The sequence below is a fragment of the Chinchilla lanigera genome, unplaced genomic scaffold (genome assembly GCF_000276665.1).
Source record: "Chinchilla lanigera isolate Chin_1 unplaced genomic scaffold, ChiLan1.0 scaffold00007, whole genome shotgun sequence".
Lineage (NCBI taxonomy): Eukaryota > Metazoa > Chordata > Mammalia > Rodentia > Chinchillidae > Chinchilla > Chinchilla lanigera.
Genome location: NW_004955408.1, coordinates 605,307 through 626,226, shown reverse-complemented (window position 1 = coordinate 626,226; position 20,920 = coordinate 605,307). Strand labels below are relative to the sequence as shown.

The 20,920-nt window shown below is 40.1% G+C and overlaps 1 protein-coding gene across 1 annotated transcript in view; it reads right to left on the bottom strand.

Moving 5' to 3' along the window:
• Rnf130 (ring finger protein 130) overlaps positions 1 to 20,920 on the bottom strand; it is a gene marked incomplete in the record, with an annotated part of 99,057 nt that overhangs the window by 34,549 nt on the left and 43,588 nt on the right. The window contains 1 exon segment of the mRNA XM_005376010.2: positions 8,609 to 8,859. Coding sequence (XP_005376067.2) covers positions 8,609 to 8,859 — 251 coding nt within the window.

Sequence of the window (20,920 nt, the reverse complement as noted above, 5' to 3'; positions counted from 1 at the left end):
TGGAGAGATTCCAGGAAGCCAAACATGTGGAAGGTGGAGGAGGGAACGCGAGCTCCATGCCAATTCCCACATGCATAGTTCTTCATTTGCATCCTTTTAACATCCCTTATGCTAAACCACTAAATGTAAGTAAGTGTTTCTCTGAGTTCTGCAGCTGCCCTAGTAAATTACTCAATCCCCAGCAGGGAATCAGGGGAACCCCAATTTATAGCTAACCAGTCAGAAGCACAGGTTAACCAGCCTGGTGTTTGTGAGTGGCACTGAAGTGCAGTCAGTCTCTGACACTGACTTGAGATCTCATGCTCCTGCAGATAGCCAGTGTCAAAACTGAGCCAAATCCCTGGTACTGCTGGCATCCAGGCTGGAAGACTGCTTGCCTGGTGCGCGAAAAACCCCACATGCATCTGGTAGCAGATGTGTTGTGTAACTGTTAAGAGAAACTGATTTTGTTAAATATCCTCTCAGAGAAAGTCACTAAACAAGGATAAGCTACAACTCTAGTTTCCAAAGCATTTTCCTATCATGCTCTAGCCACTTACTCCTCTCTCTCTCCTCCTTCTCCTTCCTCCCTTTCCCTCTTCCTCTGATCATCAAATGCAGGGTCTCTGCACGCTAAACAAGTGTTCCACCACTGAGCTGCACCCTTAGCACCCTCCTCTGCATCTCTGCATTTGACCTATGCCGCTTCTACCAGATAATAAAACTCCTCAAGTTTTCACTTTGCCACACAGCAAATGTTAGAAATGACAAAATCACAGGAATGCATCATTTTACAAAGAAGCAAATCCAAGCCCCACAGAGAACAGAGGTGATCCCCCTACCATTAAAAAATGTATTGGGACTAGATCCTCAGTCCTGGCTGTGTAGCCCAGTCTTTTTTCTAGTGTAAAATGTTTGAAAGGCATTCTACATTATAAAATCTCAAGGGACTGATGGTCAGGGGCCAAATATTATCTTACTCCACTTGGTGAAATCTGCCCAATATACCTATTTGAACCCTCTTCTGTATTTGAATACAGTGTCAAAAATGTTTTAAATTGGTAGAAAACAATTTAAAACAACTCATGTTGCTTAATTTAATAGGAATAATTGCTCAAAGCTCAATGATTCTGTCTACTGAGGACCAGTGACTGATGAAACTCATTTAGGTCAATAAGCAGAACTCTCTCCCACAGACACAGAAGTAGGTCTGTATCAGCATAGAGGAGGATTTTCTCTTTCAGACGAGATTGGGCGCATTTAGGGTGGTATGGCCACAGACGGGTTTTCTCTTTCAAACACTGGTGAAACCCAGGTGTTGTGAATATAATTCTTCCCTAGTCATCTGCACCATTCTTCTTTCACTCTCTCATCACTACTACTATTTTTATTTCAGAAGACGTGTCCCTGTCTCCCAAGGGCCATCTGCCTGTGCCCCATAACTCTCTGCCAGCCTTAGCACCCTATTCCTCTCTGCTCTTCCGTGTATCTTCCTTCAGTGGCCCCTCCCCTCAAGCCTCTTGTATCAGGAAAAAGTCTCACATGGCTCCACTGTTAGAAAATCTTGGACTGACCTCTGACTGCTTATGCAGTAAGTCTAAACTCCTCAGAATGTGATTCAGGCTCTTCATATTCTAGTACTACTTAGAAAACAATGTCCAAACTCCCCGGAATAGGATTCAAGCTAGGGCTGCTTAGAGAATAAGGGCCCAGTTCCTCAGAATGGGATCCAAGGCCTTCATATTTCACTCTTAATTTACTCACCCTCTTCCCCACTATTCCCTAGGCTTCACCATTCACTTCTCTACTCTTATTTCTCCATGGCGTTATGGAAAATGATCTCTGCCCCAAAGGAGTAAGTCTTCTACCACACAGTATCTTGACTGCACCTGTTTGCCTTCCCAGAAGAATGTGAAGGCATTCTTTAATTCCTTTATGTACTTACTAAGTCAGTGTGATGTGCCATGCCCAAAGGATCTAGAAATGTCTTCAAAATACTCTTATTTAACAGTATATTCTGCTTAAAAAAATTAAATCTTAAGTGCTTTCTATACAACATTCAGAAGACATAAAGTCTCTGTACATGGGAAGTGTTATTTATTTATATAAATTGATCATAATAGCAGAACATGAAAAAGAAGACAGTATTTACAATATTTAAATAAGCTGGTAAAATAATAACTTCTCAGCATAAACACCTGTTCTTTCCTGTTGTTCTGGAACTGTTAGACTGTAATAAACATAATAAACAAAATTTATTCTACTATCCAACAATGACAAAAGAAGTCTGCTTTTTTTTTATTATATAATTCTTTCCTAGAGGAAACATCTTGATAGTATATCTAAAACTTCCACACATCCCCAGTTTGGAAAGAAAAATTTTGAATCCATCATTTTTCAGAGATTAAATGCAAAGTATTTGCTCTCCTCTGACACAGGGACATCCCATGGACTTCCACACTGACAGGCGAGTACATGCTTCAGTTAGTACCTCTTAACTTTCTAAGATGAAAATGGGCAATTAATTTCATTTCAGTAGCCTTGAGACATTTATAAAGTCTATGAATTCTGTATATATAGAATCTGTCAAAAAATGTATGCACACTTCAGGAAAAGAAATAGTGTTATGTTTTTTCAACAGATGGTGTTACCCTCATATGGGGGTATCCTAGGAAGGATGGATGGGTATCGTAGAGGAAGGAATGTTGTATATCACAAAAAACCCACTACACTGCTGGCCCTTAGGGAAGAAATCAAAAATGTGTGTGCAGCAATTTCAATGACCAAGGTTACCAAGCAGCAGTTCCCTGTACTAATGAATATCTGGAAGCTCATGGTCACCATTTTGAGTACCTCTTGTAATTGCAGAGGCCAAAGGTAACTTGTATTTATCTCATGATATCTCAGTAAATTTAGTATTAAAATATTTATGCAAGTTTTTTCTTTTCCTGGTGTGTATACATTTTTTTTGGTGAACTCTGTATGTTAAAGCAAGAAGCTCTTGCACATTTTAAATATGTTAGAAATTGTATGCATTTCCTCAGGAAATTTTCATAAGGAATTCTAAACTGAGGAGTCCATTAGGTTGGAATTTTTTTACACTTACTCTTTTCTTCAATAGAAAATAAAATTTTACTATTCTATTTTAGCAATCAAATTGGATGACTCTGGTATTAATGATGCAGTATTAGCCAGGTGGGGTGGCACATGCCTGTAATTCTAGCTATTCAGGACGCTGAAGCAAGATGGTTGCGATTTTGAGGACAGCTTGGGCTCTGGTCTCAAACTGGAAAATAAGAAGGGCTAGAAATGTAGCTTGGCGGTAGATTGCTTGCCTGGTACGCATGAGTTCTACATGGGCTCCTGCACTTACATTTCTGAGAAAGTCACTGGGTACTCTTTCAATGTAAAAGTACCAAGTACTTAGCATTTTGTGTAAAATAACTACAACTGATTAATCTGAAGGTAATATTTACATTTACCGTCAGCCATGTGAGTTATTTGTGCCTAAACACAATACATAGATGTACTGTAACAGTTTCATGCAAAGACAATATACCAGTTAACTAAAAGCCAAAGTAATATTGGATTTTCATGTCACACGTAAAATAGTTTCAAGTGTGAATATGAAGATGTGAAAGGTACTTACAATGCATAGCCTTCCCTAGTAGCACATTCTGTAGAAAGAACTGCTTCACTGTAATAGTTTGCAGCAAAAATCAGTCTCTCTAAACTCATTGTATTTTCTTTGCTAATAGTTCTGCCTTCTCTTTTTAAAATAGCCAAAGGTTTCAGCCAGTCAAGTTGCTGCCACCTTCTTATTAAACTTTAATAAGCTAAGCTTTTTAAGCCACATAAAAATTTTATCAAGCATTTCGCAATCTTAGGAAAGAGCAAAGGAGGAAAAAAGGTCAGAACATCACTTTCCACTCTCCACTGTCTGGAAGGGATGCTTTGGAAGGAGCTGCAAAATAAATGCTAGCAAACAAGTGCCCCTGTCTGTGGCCTGTGCCAGACGGTGATTATGCCTCTCTTTCATCACACACAGGCCCCACACTGGGTGCTCATTAAAGCACCATCTTCGAATAGCAGGCTCCTGGGACAACCAAGAGGTTTATTCAAAGGTCCCTGGATACTCTACAATCAGCATATTACTATAGGTTTTTTAAAATCAAAAATAACATTTCAGAGTAGCCCCTGGCTATTTTATTTTATGGTTTTTTGTTTACCGGTACTGGGAATCGAATTCACGACCTCCCGCTTGCCAGGCAGGCGCTGTGCCGCTGAGCTAAATCCCCAGCCCCTGGTTATTTCACTTTAAGTGTTTCACATGATGACTTTTTTTTTTTTTTTGAGACCCAAGAAAGGTCTCACCATCTTCCTCTCACTCTGGTTCCACCACTGCCAAGAGAAGATGAGCTCCCACCCAGCTCCTTATGAAGGCAGGCTCAGTGCGCACATCCAACTCTAATCAAGAATAGAATAGTTTTTCAAGCACCTATGAGACAGTCACCGAGTTAGACCACATCCTAGGCCAGTGATGGAGAACCTTTTAGAGACCGAGTGCTAACTGCAACCCAAAACTCACTTATTTATTGCAAAGTGCCAATATTGCAATGAAACCTGAATACTGAGGCTTTAGGTTAGAAAAAACAACTCTACATTAACATCTTTTGTCTTAAAAGAAAACACAATAACATGTGTGCCATAGGTTTTCCACCACTGTCCTATATCACAAAACAAATCTCAAGAAATAGGTAAAAATTGAGGGGTGGGGATGTAGCTCAGTGGTAGAGTGCTTGCCTAGCATGCACGAGGCCCTGAGTTCAATTTTCAGTACCCCTCACTATAAAAAAACAAAACACTTTTTGATAACTGAATCAAACTAGAAATCAGTAACATTAAGATAACAAAAATCTCTAAACAAGGGAAAGTTAAACACAGTAATACTTGGGTCAAAAAATCTCTAAAGAAAAAATGCAAAGCTAAAGAAGTGTTGATAATATATAGCACTAAACACAATAGAAAAGAGGAAAGGCTTCAATTAAATGCATTGCAGACTTAAAGTGTAAAACAATAACATTTCTAGAAAAGAAAAATGGGGAAAATTTGTGGATACCTAGGGCTAACCACAATTTTATGTTTTGATGACACTAAAAGCATGATTCACAAAAAGAAAACTTCATAAATTAAGTCTTATCAGAATTTTTGCTCCCCAAGTACTCCCATTAAGATGTTGAAAAGACAAACTATAGACCATGAAAGAATATTTACAAATCCATGTATCCCAAAAATGACTGGTATCTAGGGTGTATACAGAACTTTCAAAGCTCAATGGTGAAAAAACAATCCAGGTACACAACAGGCAACAAGCCAGGCATGGTGGTGCAAGCCTGTAATCCCAGCACTCAAGAGGCTGAGGCAGGAGAACTGTTGGGAGTTCAAGGCCAGCCTGGGCTACAAAGTGAGGTCAAGGCCAGCCTGAACTGTACTGCGAGACCCTATTTTAAAAAGATTAAAAAAAAAAAAACAAAAAAAACCAACCAAAACCAAAACCAAAACCAAAACCAAAAAGCCCCCAACAAAACAGGTGACAGACAGATATGGACATTTCACTAAAGACAATATTCAGATGACAAACATATGAAAAGATGTTCAAAATCAGTACTCATTGCAGAAATGAGAATTAAACCACAAAAGAATGTTACCACATATTTAGCACAGTTGCTGAAGTAAAACATGGCAATACCACCAGAGGCCATGGAGCACACACAGCAACTGACTTGATCAGTCACACATGTCTAGCAGGAGTGTAAGATGATGCAGCCACTCTGGAAAAAGAGTACTTCAATTTTTTATATAACTACATATATGCTTACCATGGACAACCTCAAAATTGCACTTGACATTTATTTACGTTCAGGAATCTCACATGTATCTGAAGGAAATGAAAACTCATGTTTGCACAAAAGCCTGTGTACAAATGTTCACAGCTGCCTAATTTATAATTGCTCTACATGGAAAACAAGCCTGATATCCTTCCTTCAATGAGTGAATGGTTACACAAAATGTAAGGCATACACCCACATCATGGAATACTACTCAGCAATAAAAAATAAACTATTGATGTACCAATGTGGAAGGACCTCAAGGTCTGATCTGACTCCATCTATACTGCACTCTTGAGAGGACAAAACTATAGAGACAGGGAACAGATAGATGGGTGATGGAAGAGTTACGGAAGGGAAGGGGGATGTCACTTTTGCTATAACCAAGAACAGCGATCCTTGTGACAAAACTGTTGTGTACCTTGGACTTTGGAGGGGGGTCACACGAATCTACACATGGGATAAAACTGCACAGAATGAAGCCCACACTCAACCAAACCTACACACAAATGGGTACAAACTAACGAGAAATCTGAAGATTTCAGTGGATTCAGTAAGATCAGCAGATGGTAATCTATGTCAATTTCTGGCTTGTGAAATTTTTTACAGTTAAGCCAGACATTATTACCACTGGGGAAAAATGGGAGCTGGGTATGGATCTCACCGTATCACTTCTCACAAATGCAAGTAAATATACAATTATCTCACAATACAGTTCTAAAAATCGTAAATGCCCGGTATCTTGACAAGATGCATATAATCTGAATTTAATGAAGGAACAGAACATCAAACAAAGTAACTGACCTATACTCTTCAAAAATGTCAATGTCATAAGACAGTATGACAGACTCAATACAACACACAATCTGCTCCGGTCAATCCTGTTTTTTTAAAATCAAGAACATTACTGAGCCAGTTTTGTACAACTTGAAAAAGGTCTGTAAATCAGATAGTATGCTGAATCAATACAAATTTTCTGATTTTGATAATCATATTTTTGTAAGAACAATTTTGGTTTTACAAGTAATATGATGAAATTTTTTTTTAATATGATGAAATATTTAGAAAGAGAGGGGCCTCATACTTCAATTAACTCTCAAATGGTTAAAAAACAGGTATATACATGGAAAAGAAAATAACAGTAAAATGTTAACAGCTAAGGAATCTGAGTGATGGGAATGCTTTACCTTATTGCAACTTTTTTTTTTTTTTTTTGCAAGTCTGCAATTATAAATAATGAAACAAGATAGAAATTCTAAGGTGTGTAAGATACTGCATAGATACTGGCACATAAATGTTCAACCAATCAGTTTTCAGAAATTTTAAAGGTGGAGGGTGTAGCTCAGTTGTGGAGCACTTGCTCAGCAAGCATGGAGCCCTGGGTTCCATCCCCAGAACTCCAAAAAACAAACATACCAATTTCCTATTCATTTTCAGATGAAGAAATGGGTCAGAAAGCTAAATAAACTGTCTAAGAGGGAGCAGGGTAGATTGGTGGGGAGTTGAACTCAGATCTGCTTCATTGTAAAGTCTGTGCTTCTTTCACTAGAATGAGGACAGAAGAAAATTCCAACTTCCCCACAGGAATCTGGTGCATGTTAGAAGATGCGGCTATATAAACAGCTGTAAGTCACTCTCCCTGCAATTTACTTACTAATTTCTGCTATTTGGATCTAAAAATGCCCCACCAGCTCACACGGGCAGAAATCACAACAGCTCTAATTTCATCAGAGGACTAATGAATTCCCTGAGGGAATTACACGATGGCATCAGCGTGGGATGATGAGAACTGTGAGTGGTACCTAGTTAAAGGGGGTGGCTTATATGGGTATGGGCTGGGGGATTGTGTCTTGTCCTCTGTCTGTCTTGGCTTTTTCTTTTTCTGCTTCCTGGTGGCCACGAGATGAACAGCTTTCCTCCAACATGTCCTCCTGCTGTAACATTTCTACCTTGTCACAGGGCTAAAAGCAATGGTAATGGACTAAAACCTCCAAAATCATGACCTAAAATAATTTTTTCTGCCTTTAAGGCACTATTCTGGGATATTCTGTCATAAGGATAGAAAGCTTATGAGCACAGATTTCTACAGGAAATGTCTAAAACAAGGACCTAACAGCTCAAGAGCCTACCAGGCTCCTAGAACAACCAACTAATGCAGCTATCATTTCTAGGCCTTCCTCTCCAGGGTTGCACACTGCCTTGACAGTGTCTTCATTTATTCAACTGAAATTCTCTGAGCATGCAGAATTAGGTAATGGATGGAATTTCTAAAATGACTGTGTAGATCTCTTCTATCATTCCTCTACCTCACTTTCACCACTAAATCTGAGCTTAGCTATGACAGGGAACTTAGGGATTCTCGTCCCTGACCAGTCAATACATACTTCAAACTTCACATGGGTAAAAGATCCATGTGGAAGAGTGAAGTCTCCTCAGTCTTCCCAACGCCCCTCTCTCAAGACAACCAAAGTTACCAGTTTAGAAATGTAACTTTGTGATATTCCTTCAAATTAAAGAGAATCATTCAGGTCATATCATGATGTCAAACTACCTCTGGAAGTAAAGTGTTATCAATGATACTTATAAATGTAGTAACTTTTTCCTTTATGCATTTAAAATATCCTTAGAATACCTGTGTAGATATGTATGCAACATTAAAAGCCTGCAAGATGTATGATCACAACAGACGTGCATGGTTTCCAGTTGGTAAGAAGCAGTTGCTGCAGAGTCCTATAGCTCACCTGGTTCCTGTCGCGTGCGTTTGTATACCTGATCTTCTGAATGAAGTAGAATATGAGCCATGCTGAAGAAATAATCATCAAAACAATAAAGGATATTGACACGAAGACTAGAGAGCCACGGCTGAAGTTCTTTGGTGGCATTCGAGTTCCAACAGCTATTGTCATCTGTACAGAGATGTTTTTCTCCAGATAACTCAAAATATCCTTACCCCTCAATTCTGTTATCATGACAGCAATAATATCTCCAGTGCCTGTAATATAAAATAAATACAGATTCAAGTGATATTTAAAATTTGTAGAAACAGCACATAAATAAATAAATAAATAAACAAATAAGCAAGCAAGCTGTTTAGAAGAACTACTAATTTTTGCTATGGAAAGGATTTGTGGATCCAACCTCCAATAGGAATGAAGTGAGAGGGCATGGTGGGTGGTAACCAAGACTCCAACTTCAGGCACAAAACCACTGTAGCGTCAAGAACCATATTAATTTGTCTTATGGCCACATTTAGTTTTTTTGTTGTTGTTTGTTTTTGTTTGAGACAAGGTCTTGCTACACAGTTCAGGCTGTGCATGAACTCGTACTGTAGTCCAAGCTGGCCTTGAAACTTCTGGCAATCCTCCTGCCTCAGCCTCCCAAGTGCTGGGATTACAGGCATGTGCCACCATGCCCAGCCACAGTTACATTTAAAAAGCACAATGAAACCAGCCAAATGTGACAAGCAATAGTGACATACAGTCAGAGAAATTTGACAAAATCATGATGAATTTACAGAGCCTTTTCTATCTTAAATGATGTTCACAAAGCCCTAATTTCATAGTAAAAGGAAAAAGTGCAGTTATTTTTAGTACACACAGGTGCTTCCTGCACTTCCCACCCTAGGGATCATTTGTGGAACCCTACTGAGTGGAACTGGTGTGACAGAGAAAGAAGCCCTGGACACAGAGCTTCGTAACATCCATCACCATGGCTCCGGACACACACCGGCTCCCACAGCCAAGACAGTGAAGGGTACGTGGGGAGGTATTTTATTCACACCTAATAATGACGGTCTCACCCCTATAGACCTGACTGGGTGAGGCTCCTTTTCAGTTTATTCCAGCGCCTTATGGAACTCAAATCCCTTTGGAGACAGGTTCATGCTTCAACATTCTGGACTAGTTCAGCATCAAAAACCTTCAGCTTCTATGGCTGTCCAGAGGTCTGCCCATGGCCACAGTGGTTGTTAACTGCGAGGCTGGTTTGGAGCTGCTCTTCTGAGTCGCGTGGTCCTTTCCCTCCCATGCTTTCCGAAGCAGTACACTTTCTTAAAGGTAAGAAGCCACCTCTCCTGTGACAGCATGGCAGCACTATCCCGTTCCTCCTGCTCTGTGAAGGCGAAGCTTCCCACTTTAGTTAAGGAAGTGAGAAGCCCCTCTCCACTGATCCATAAACCACAGCTGCCTGTGACAGCACACGTTTGCAATCCGCCTTCCTCAAAGGGTCCCTAAGACAGCCATGGTGAACCTTTTAGAGACTAAGTGCTAACTGCAACCCAAAACCCACTTACTTACTGCAAAGTGCCAACACTGCAATTAAGCCAGAATACTGAGGTTTTAGTTTAGAAAAAACATCTCTGCATTGACTTTGTCTTAAAAGAAAAATACAGTAACGTGTGTCCCATAGGTTTGCTGCCACTGCCCTAAGAGAAACTGGAAGTGAGGAGAGGGGAAACAATATTTTATTTTGGGAATAAGAAAATTATAATCACTTTCTGGATCTGAGCAAGATTTGTGCATATAAATGTAAACCATCAAACCAAACAAATAGGCAGGAACCCCAAAACTTGACCTTCCCAAGGCCTCTCCAATGAATATGAAAAGCATTGGTTTTATGTTTCATTTCTCATATTTACCTAAAAAGACCACCTTTTTTTTTTGGTACTGGGAATCGAACTCATAACCTCACACTTGCCAGGCAGGCGTTGTGCTGCTGAGCTCCATCTGCGGCCCCAAGGACCATCTTTGTACTATAACTGCAGTCCCAAGATGATATGCAATAAGAAAGAAATTCAATAATAAAAGGAATTTTATGAAAAATGTTCCAATGGAACATACATTTGCGCATTACCTTATTCAAAATTGTTCCACCCACTTTATCAGAACAGCGGTTTACCAGAATATTGATTAAAAATCCCCAAACAAAAAGAAAACTGCAAGATCAAAGCAAGCAATAAAGTTAACATCTAATTACCTTTGTGAAATAAGCATTTTGGTCAGTAAGTTAGAGAAAATAATGCTCACAGTTTAATTTCCACCTAGAAACCTTAGGTTTGTGCTTTTAGAATGTTGTTCAACAGGCAGGGTCTGTGGTATCAGATACCAGGTACGGCTATAAAGTAACTGAGACGGATCCCACAAAAGACACATGACAATCAGTCTCATTGCTTTATAATCACACCAGGTACAAGTGTTTAGAACTCATTTCTGAGGCTCCCTCTCGAAGACTCAAGCTGGAAAAGGAGAGGAAGGCTGCACAGGGAGCCAAGGGAACCAATGCAAGTAATTTCATTCAAAAAACAGTATAGGAACATGTCAACTAATTTCAGTAGGAAGCTGTCTGGAAAAGAAGTGTTTAATTATTTCAACCATCCATGCAGTGATATTTATTGAGCACATACTATGATAAAGGCCTCTTTCACTTTTAATTTTATTCCCCTGTCCCTTGCTAAACGACAGGAAAATGACCAGTTCTTGATCAACACACCTGCTTTGGATCCACAATGTCCTCTCAGTCTCCAGTGTTTGGAAGGTAATGAGGCCATCGGGGTGCCACACTCCTCACTGGATCTGCCACCGACAGCACAGAGCTGGACCTGAAGGAGCTGTGAGGAGGTGAGGCTGATGGAGGTGTCACTGGGGTCTGACTTGGAAGGGTGCATTTTTTTTTTTTTTTGAGACAGGGTCTCACTGTGTGGTTTAGGCTGGTCTGGAGTTTACTATGTAGCGCAGGCTGGCCTCAAACTCGCAGTGATCCTCCTGCCTCAGCCTCCCCAGCACTGGGATGACAGGTGTATGCCACCACTCTTGGCTAGAGGGGGCATTCCTGTTCTTAGGTCCTCCCTTTTCTGCTTCCTGCTTGCCTTGGATTGAGCAGCTTTTTTCTGCCACGCCCTTCCACCATGATGCTTCTACCTTGAAGTCAGGACTAAATCCCTCAAAATGTGAACCAAATATACCTTTCCTACTTTGTGTGTGTGTGTTTCTTTTTGAGGCTTAGTCTCACTATGTTCAGACTGGCCTTGAACTCACTATGTAGCCCAGGCTGGCCTTGAACTTGTGATGATCCTCTTGCCTCAGCTTCCCAAGTGGTAGGATTCTAGGTGTGTGCCACCACTCCCAGCCACTTCTCCTCCTTTGAATTGTGGGTGCTGAGTATTGTGTCCAGCAATGGGAAAGCCCAACAGGAAAACTGTATCTGATCTCTGGAGAGCAAAGGAGAATCTCAAAGAGATTAGAAAGGCAGCCAAATATAGGTATAGTGTTGTCATCCTAGCACAGAGGAACAGACTGCAAAGAGTGATAGCAAAGGAGACTAAGACACTTGCAACACAGAAAAAGGAGAAACAAGTTACGGGAGCCCAGCGGAGCCCGGCAAAGACACTGGGTTCTCAGCTGTGCTGCCCTAAGTCCTCACAGACTCTGAGCAAAGTCACTCAGGGCCCTCCTGCCCCAACACCCAGGTTCAGAGACCTCACCTCAAGGATGCCTCAGATACTTGCCTTAGAGAACTGGGCAGCCTGCCCAGCCTCAGGAGGGATATTAATGCAAGAGGAAAGTTAACTTTTAGGATAACACTAAGGTTAGATCAAGCAGAGACTGGTAAGAGTTAAGGCTTAATTAGACCATAATGATGTAAACATTCAAGCAGAGATGAGAAAGTATTTGGGACATCCATCACACTCTTGTGCCCTAAGCTCTCAGCAATGACACTGACATTTTTGGCAAACACTGCTAACAAGTCCAGGATACAGCCTCAGAATCCCATGCACTTCAACATGTGTGGTAGCCAGCATTAATTTACCAGAGATAACAATGAAACTAAACAGCTCTTTGTGATTCTAGCTTTCAACTATTTTCTTGGAAAACTTTCTCTACTGTTCCTCTTCAATGGGAGTCTATGTTTCCACTGCTTGAGTCTGGTTACTTTAATAAACAATTCTATTTTTCCTCTTGTATTTTGAAAAATTTTTCTGACATATAGAATAGTTTCAATATTATGTGAACACTCATATGCCTTTTAGATTTGTGAACTTATAAGGTTTTGCCCTTTCTGTATTTATTACTGAAGCAATTAAGAGTAAATTATAACCAAAAGGACATTACATCTTCAAATAATTCAGCAGTATTTCCTAAGAATAAGGTTATTTTTAACTTTGCAATTTGTTTGTGTGGACTCAAAAAATTTGCTGCTGATATAACCTTGTTTTAAATATACAGGCAGAACCAATATTCAAATCTCTGATGAGTTCTAATAATGCCTTTTTATTTTATTTCATTAAAATTTCATGGGTACATGTCTGCAGTACATAATGATGACATTTATCATGGGAGTTGGTACCTGCACATGACACAGCTCAATTCTTTTATAACTGCTTTGTTTGGCTTTGGATGGCTGCAGACATTAAGCTTGGTTGTCATGTCTCACTGGTCTTCTTCCATCTAGAACAGTTCCTGAGTCACTTGCAGTCCACTGTTCATGACACTGACATCTTTGAAGAGTCCACGCCAGATATGCTGACAATGTTCAACTGCTTCCTCGTGATCAGATCTCCAGCTTACACATGGCTGGTAAGAAGTCACGAAGTGGCCACCTCTTCTCTTCTCAGGGCATCACATCAGGAAGCATGGGCAGGCTCTGCCTCTGTTGCTGACGGTAACTTCTGTTACTTGGGAATTCTAGTATCTGCCAGACTGCACCACTGCAACCAACTTTTCTTTTTAATTAATAAACTATCTGCGCTAACACTCAGTTTGTATGAATAGCCAGTTCCTTAAGAAGCTTCCACTCCATGCTTTCCCCATCCACCAATGCTTACCTGAAAGGTTACTCTAGTAGTATTTTCAAAACTGTAGATTTTTCTTATGCTGTAATTTCTCTACATTTTGCACACTGATTCTGTAACCAAAGGTATTAACAAAAATTTCTACTTATTTTTTTCCCCCACTAAAAACACTTTTTCTGTTAAATACAGCTTCCCACTCCCAGCAATTTTATTTCTCAATGGAGAAAACCGATCAGGGGAAAAATACGGTAACACTGTTATTAATTCTGGCTACAAAATCAATTTTGAGTGGCCAAAAGTAGGAATTTCAGAATTAATCTTCTTTTGGGCTCTGGAATCAGACAGTCTAGGTTCAAATCTCAGCACGATATTCAGACTCTCTGAATTTCAGTTTTTTCTTTCAAAGTACTAGGTACCACTGGCAGGTTTCACGGCAGATGCTAAGTAAATGTGACAGCTTGGTGAGCTGTCCAACTTGTCATCGCTCACAGACAGTAAAGGCAGGCATTGCAGTAAAGAATCCCAGAGGTTCCTCCTGCAGACTTGGAGTTGACTCTCTCTCCTCACGTTCTCCCCTGGCTCAAGGAAGCATACCAGGATCCGCCGAGCAACGCAACCCTTCCAGCACCATGAAGGCTCCAGGTACACTTCAGTGTGCCCACCTGCTGGCAAGTATCAGAATGCCCTCTCTCCTTCTACCTTTGCTGGGAATAAACCTCAGGGCAAGCAAGCCCTGTACAGCCAAGCACAGGATAAGGACCCAGAACCCAAGAAGAAAAAGAAGTAGGGGAGGGGTTTGTCTGAGGTGCTATGCTACAAATGGAAAGAAGTAGTTTTGCTGTAAATTTTTTCACTAGGAGCTTATCTGTTCTCTAAGAAAATAAAATACCATGCAACTAAGGTTTTATGCCTTAACAGATGAAATTCATCTGTTAAGTTCATACCTACTACAGTTTTAAGGAATTAAAAAATCAGAGAGATGGATAAATGTAGGAAACTGCCCATAAAAACGTTCAGGGAGATAATGCATTCCAACACTAGTGTCTACAATGATACTTTATCACTTAGCAGTTAGTAGCAATGGTATTAGTTACTCTTGTGGGGCTCAATGACCGCTTTACATGTGAAGCAGAACACCATATATCATCAGTGCAAGAGTTCAAGACTGCTTTACAGCTGCAGAAGGACTGCTGCGGGACAAGCGCTAGGTGTATGCAGGAGTTTCCCACAATGCTCCGTGAAGCTGCACTGCCTGGCCAGGTCCTGGGCTGCTCAAGTGCAATCTGCCCATTCTTGGTTCCAGGCCTTCCCTCTGCTCTCATTTCCACTGACTTAAATCTCTTCTCAACCGTTTACAGTATTTTCATTTTTTCAAACCCAGTCCTCACTTCACTGATTCCTTAATGGACACAAAGAAAAAAAAAAGAGATACTACATTCTTCCATGATGTGAATACAGCAGTAATCCTGACCTACCTAGGGAACAAGTTATGTCAATTATAGACTTCCTGCTGAGATACAGAGGTTTGTGCATCACTCCTGTTCCAATGCTCTTGGCGCATCCCTCCTGTCAACTAAATAAAGTCCAATCTCCTTAACCTGGCATTCAAGGCACCTGTGCAGCCAAAGGGCCCTGCAAGTAACTGGCAGTCATGTGTGATGGACGTTCTTTGATCCAGAGCAACTGCTGGTCAAACTGACGGAGAGGAGCCCATGAGGTCTAAGGAGAACAGAGGAGTGACGGCAGGAAGGCTGGAGAACGGCGCCAAGGAACTGGAAGCTTCTATAAAATCAAGTCACAGGAGGAGAGGGGAGAGGCAACAGCCATAGATCAGGGCGCTGAAGTTTGAGACTTGAGATGCTACAACTGGGGGAAACAATGATGTGCAAGGGAGCAGCTTTGGGATCAGGTCCTGGGGAAATGCAACGGCCGGAAGACCAGGGAAAGGTATTTCAGGGTAAAGTAATTGTTTTCCATGGATAGTCTGAAGTTGCTAAGGAGACTGTAGGACCCTAAGTGTGAGCAAGCTGGGAGTCAAGGCCTCTGATGAATGGGGAAGTGACAGGCAGGAAAGTGAGTGAGACAAAGAGGGACACAGCGCACGGTGTGAAAGTGAAAGGTGAAGTTCTGCTGTGCAAGCACAGCAATAAGCGAGTCGGGAAGGCACCAGCATCGCATTATCCATCCGGTTCCTTTTTGTTGAAGCTTGAACTTGAGCCATGAGGTTGACATGGGAGGTAACGTGTAAATCATGATCAGTAATTCCTGAGGATACTGGACTCGGTTGTCCTCACAAGGAACAAGGGTCTATCAAACCCACATTCTTTTACTCCTTGGACAGGAAGTTCTTGACTCACATAAGCGGAGCAAAGAGTCAATGTATGGCATTCAGATGTTAGTTTCTTTTGTTCTTATTCTGCCTCTTGACTATACACACTCATTAAGTAATCTCTCAGTTTGGTTGCTTTCATGTCATAAAAAAGAAAAGATGGTAGGAGCACAGATCTGCACAGAAGTTATTTTCTTCAATTTGTATAGAGGCAAGCCAGATATGAACAATTAGGAAGATAAAAACACCAGTCAGAAGATAGTCACAGAAACTTTTAGTCAGAAGAATTTGGAGAGATCAGCAATCTTCAATATAACACAGGAATTCCTATAAATTAGTGTCCCTTTTAGGGTAACTGGTTATACCCACAGGTAGTTTTAAGTACATGGAAGATCTTTAAAACTGAAATCTAGATTTTGAAATACCCACTCATGGCTCTTGGTTCCGTCTGCAGGAAAAGTAGCACTGTGAAAGTAACTTGTATTTCAACTATTGATGGTACAAAATACCATCAACTGTAAGGCACATCATAATTTTATATTTCATGAAGAAAAAAAGAGTCCTGTCAAATTGTAAGATGCTACTGAATTTAAGAAACATTCTAACTTCAAGCTGTACATTCCAGAATCAAGGGAAATTCCTCTTCCACATAGCAGTCCTTCAAATGTTCAAAGGAATTTCCCCCCAGAATGCCACTTGAGTCTTTTTTTTTCCATACTAATTATTCCTAGAGCCCCAAATCATTCACATTAAAAAAACTTTAAAAATTAAAAAACTTACAAAAAAATTGGAACCTATTTATCCAGAACCTAGAATCTTTATGAGTTGGTGGCCTGGCACTTCATAGCCCCAGATAGTTAGTGTGTACTTTCTACAGATAACGAACTTACAAAAGAGCACAACCTCCATCAAATCGGAAACTGCTTAGTAACAGGTCCACTGCCACCATCTCAACTCAGAACCCATTCAAGTGTCCCCGGTTCCCCAGTCACATCCCTGGCAGCAGTTCAGAGCAGTCGCCCAGCTGCACTGAGCCACTGCTCTTTCCTTGTCATTCGTGACCTTAACACTTTGACACTGATAGCCCAGTGACTTGTGGAAGGTCTTCCCACACAGCGAGACCCAGGCCACCCACCTCTGGCAGTGACAGCAGAGAAGTTATACTGCACTCTTCAGTGCATGCTATTTGGTAGTGCACAGTTTTGATGTGTTCCCATACTTATGAAGTTCATGTTGATCACTTGGTAAGTGATGTCCTTCATTTTTTTCCCTTTGTCACTAACAAGTATTTTGTGGGCGGTAATTTGCCACTGGGTAAATATTCCTTATTAAACTTCCAATTTACTTTTACCTTTCATACCAGTCTGAGTTCATGCTTTCTATTTTACTCAATAGATTAGTTTCTATAATTGTTCATTTTGATGCTGAAATTCTAAATTAGAAAATTTTTTTTGAGACAGAGTCTTACTATGTAGTCCAGGCTGGTCTTGAACTCACTATATAGCCCAGACTGGCCTTGAACTCCATGAGATCCACCTGCCTCAGCCTCCCAAGTGCTGGGATTATAGGCATGCACCATCATGCCTACCTGAAATTCTAAACTATGTTTGATAAGACAGTTAACAGAGTTTTTCATCTTATTTTTTTTTCTGGACATCAGTTTTTAAAATGTCTTCATCAAAAGAAAATGCTAAAAATGAAAATAATATTTCTAATACCAAGAGTAGATGAAATAAACATCTCTCTACCTCTGATTATGTTTATGAACCTACAGCCCATCATTCTAATACTGTTTTTAAGAGCCATGGCACACATTTCTTAACACTGAGTTCACAAGATTAAAGGGTTCAGGGATTCTCTGTTTCAATTTTTACTTACACCACATCTCCATGAACCCTTGTTACTATTTTTTTTTTTTATCCACTGGCCAGTCAACTTAGTATTTTCTTCTTATCTGTGTTCTAACAGTCTTATCTCCCTGGTTTTGTGTCCTTTTGGAGCAACACATTAATGCTTTCCTGTAAGGTTTTCTGTTTTGTTTTGTTTTTTTCGAGACAGGATCTTACTATGTACCCCAGGCTGGCCTCAAAACACTGTGATCCTCCTGCCTCACCTTTCTGAGTTTTGGGATTACAGGCATGTACCACCATGCCAAGCATTCCATAAATTTTTGATAAAAATTTTGGATGGGGAAAGAATGGTTAAATACAATGTTAGGCATATCCAAACAGGGAAGATTTAAACTGAGAGGCAAGTGGCCTATATGTCAGCTTTCACACCCAGAACCTGACCCCCAAAAGATCTTCAGGTCTTTAAGAATCTACAAGCCCAGGGCTCAGTGAACTGAGTAATTATAATTGAGTCAGTGGATATAAGATGGTGGGAGCAAGGCTTCACTTTTCAAGAAGTTTGGGAAGTGTAGAGATAAGAAAAGGGGAAAACCAGAATTTAAATATGAACTCATTTTTAGCTTAGTGTAGATACAGATGGTTAAACACAGAAATGTGTACCTGCATCATGTGTAGAAAACCGACAGGTGTTGGTATAAACACTGTCCTCCCTTGCTGTCAGGCCCAGAGATGACAGGTACTCTAGTGACAGCAAGCACACTTACTGTCCAGAGCTTGGTTTCTACCGTCATCCTCCAATAAACGGAAGCCAGAGTTTCTTGAAGAAATATTGACTTCTGAGACTGGAATGGGAAATATATACAAGATGGATCTGGTATATCTTACAGCATCATAAAAAGTGCTCAGAAAAGAAACCATAAAGCCAACACCATAATAATGGGTATGTCAAAAGGTACAGAAGCTGACTGAATACACAGCCAATGACCACAGCTGACAGACTGGGAGTGACAAAGTCATACTGTATTACATCAAGTCCACACTGACTTAGGTGAATGGCTGAGGGAGTTAATAAGCAGAGAAGAGATGAACCCAAGCAGTTGAACTTTAAATACAGTACTTACAACAGATTATCTGCCGCAAGTGACTGAGTGTAACTCTTTATATTAAATGTAGGCCATGCCTAGGGATTCCCAAGAAATACTGTACAGAAGGAAAGAAAAGAGTTAACTTTATAGGAGGAAATACTACTCCAGCCAGATGATCAGATCAACATCAAAAGTGGTAACTCACACTGACAGGACAGACTTCATACACTAATTTCATTTACCTCTGTTGTTTTCCTCCCCCAAACTTAAAAGCCTACTCTAATTGTGTTTTTTTTTTTTGGTACCGGGAATCAAACTCAGGACCTTGCACTTGCCAGGCAGGCCCTTGTGCCACTGAGCTATATCCCTGGCCCTCAAGCCTACTTTAATTGTGAGAAAAATATTAACATCCCCATCGGGGCTGGGGATTTAGCTCAGCGGCAAAAGCGCCTGCCTGGCAAGCGCAAGGTCGTGAGTTCGGTTCCCGGTACCGGAGAAAAACCAAAAAAACCAAAAAAAAACAAAAAACAAACAAACAAACAAACATCCCTACTGAATGACAGTCTATGAAATACCTCACCATTAGTCCTCAAAATTGTCAATGTTACAAAAACACAGAAAACCTGAGAAAAACTATCACAACCACTAGCAACACAAAAAGGGAATCAGGTAAAAACTAAGAAAATCTGAAGAAAGTAATGGGCTTCCGTTAATAATTAAATAATTATTATATGGTTCATTAACAAATGTACAATACTTTCACATGACACTAATAACGGAAAAACTGAGCACAAGGTCTACAGGAATTCTTTGTACTACCTTAATTATTTTTCCATAAAGGTAAAACTTACAATAAATTAAACACATTTAAAACAATATTCATTAGCTGGGCAGTATGATGCATGTCTATAATGCCAGCTACTCAGGAGATTGAGGCATTGCAAATTCAAGGTCAGCCTGGGCAACTTAGTGAAACCCTGTCTCAAAATAAAAACTAAAAAGGAGTAGGGCTGTAGCTCAGTGGTACACTATTTGCCTAGCATGTGCAAGGCTCTGGGTTCACCCTCCAGTAGCATAATACATAAGCAGATAGTTTAAGTTCATTATCATATAAACTGCTACCAATTTAAAAAGTCTTCCATCCTGTATCCTACGAAACTAATTTTTTTTATTAATTAAGTTTACTGACACTGTTACATTTTAGGAACACATAATGATCACAATCATCAGAGGAAATTTATACCTGTTTGTGATATATCTTGATTCTTTTTTACTCCATTCCTCTACCCTCCCCTCAACCCCTCTTCCCCTCCTTATTTACAAAAGCTTTGTTTCCATTTTTCCTTCTTTTCTCATATTTTTCCATCCTTCCTTTGCTCCTCCCTAGTTCTCCTTCCCATTTGAACATTTTTTTTTTTCCTGTTTCACAATGTCTATAACACATTTTGGTCTTTATTTACACTTTCAGTGAAACTAATTTCTAAGCCAGTACTGTGTTCTAAACCTTGCAGATCCTTTATATTGCCTTCTTTCTCTTCAGCTGTCAATGGGGAAAGGATTACCATGAGATAGACAAAGAAATAAACAAGTTATGGGTTCAAACAAGGCAGGAAGACTCACCAATAAGTGGTCTCAAATAAATCTGATGAGAGGGTTTTTCCTGGTCCATTAAAGATTTATAGAAATCAAGGAAAAGAGCTTAAGGGAAAGTTTTAAAATGGAACCACTGCATTTACTTTTTAAAAGAAATCTCTGCACTAAGTGTTTCAGTTTTAGATTTTTGACAACTGCAAATTAAAAAAACATGTATGGTTACATGGGAGACACTGGAGAAATATTTGCAAACAGAGGCAAAAATATATATCCATTTTAAGCTCTTTCTTCCTGCCACCACAGTACAATTATACTGCAGGCACTATCCTTTCTGAGGTAATTAAATCCATATTCAGTTGGAAGCTAAAAAACCTTAAATCGTAAAGCAACAGCAGCACGGTCTTCGTTTT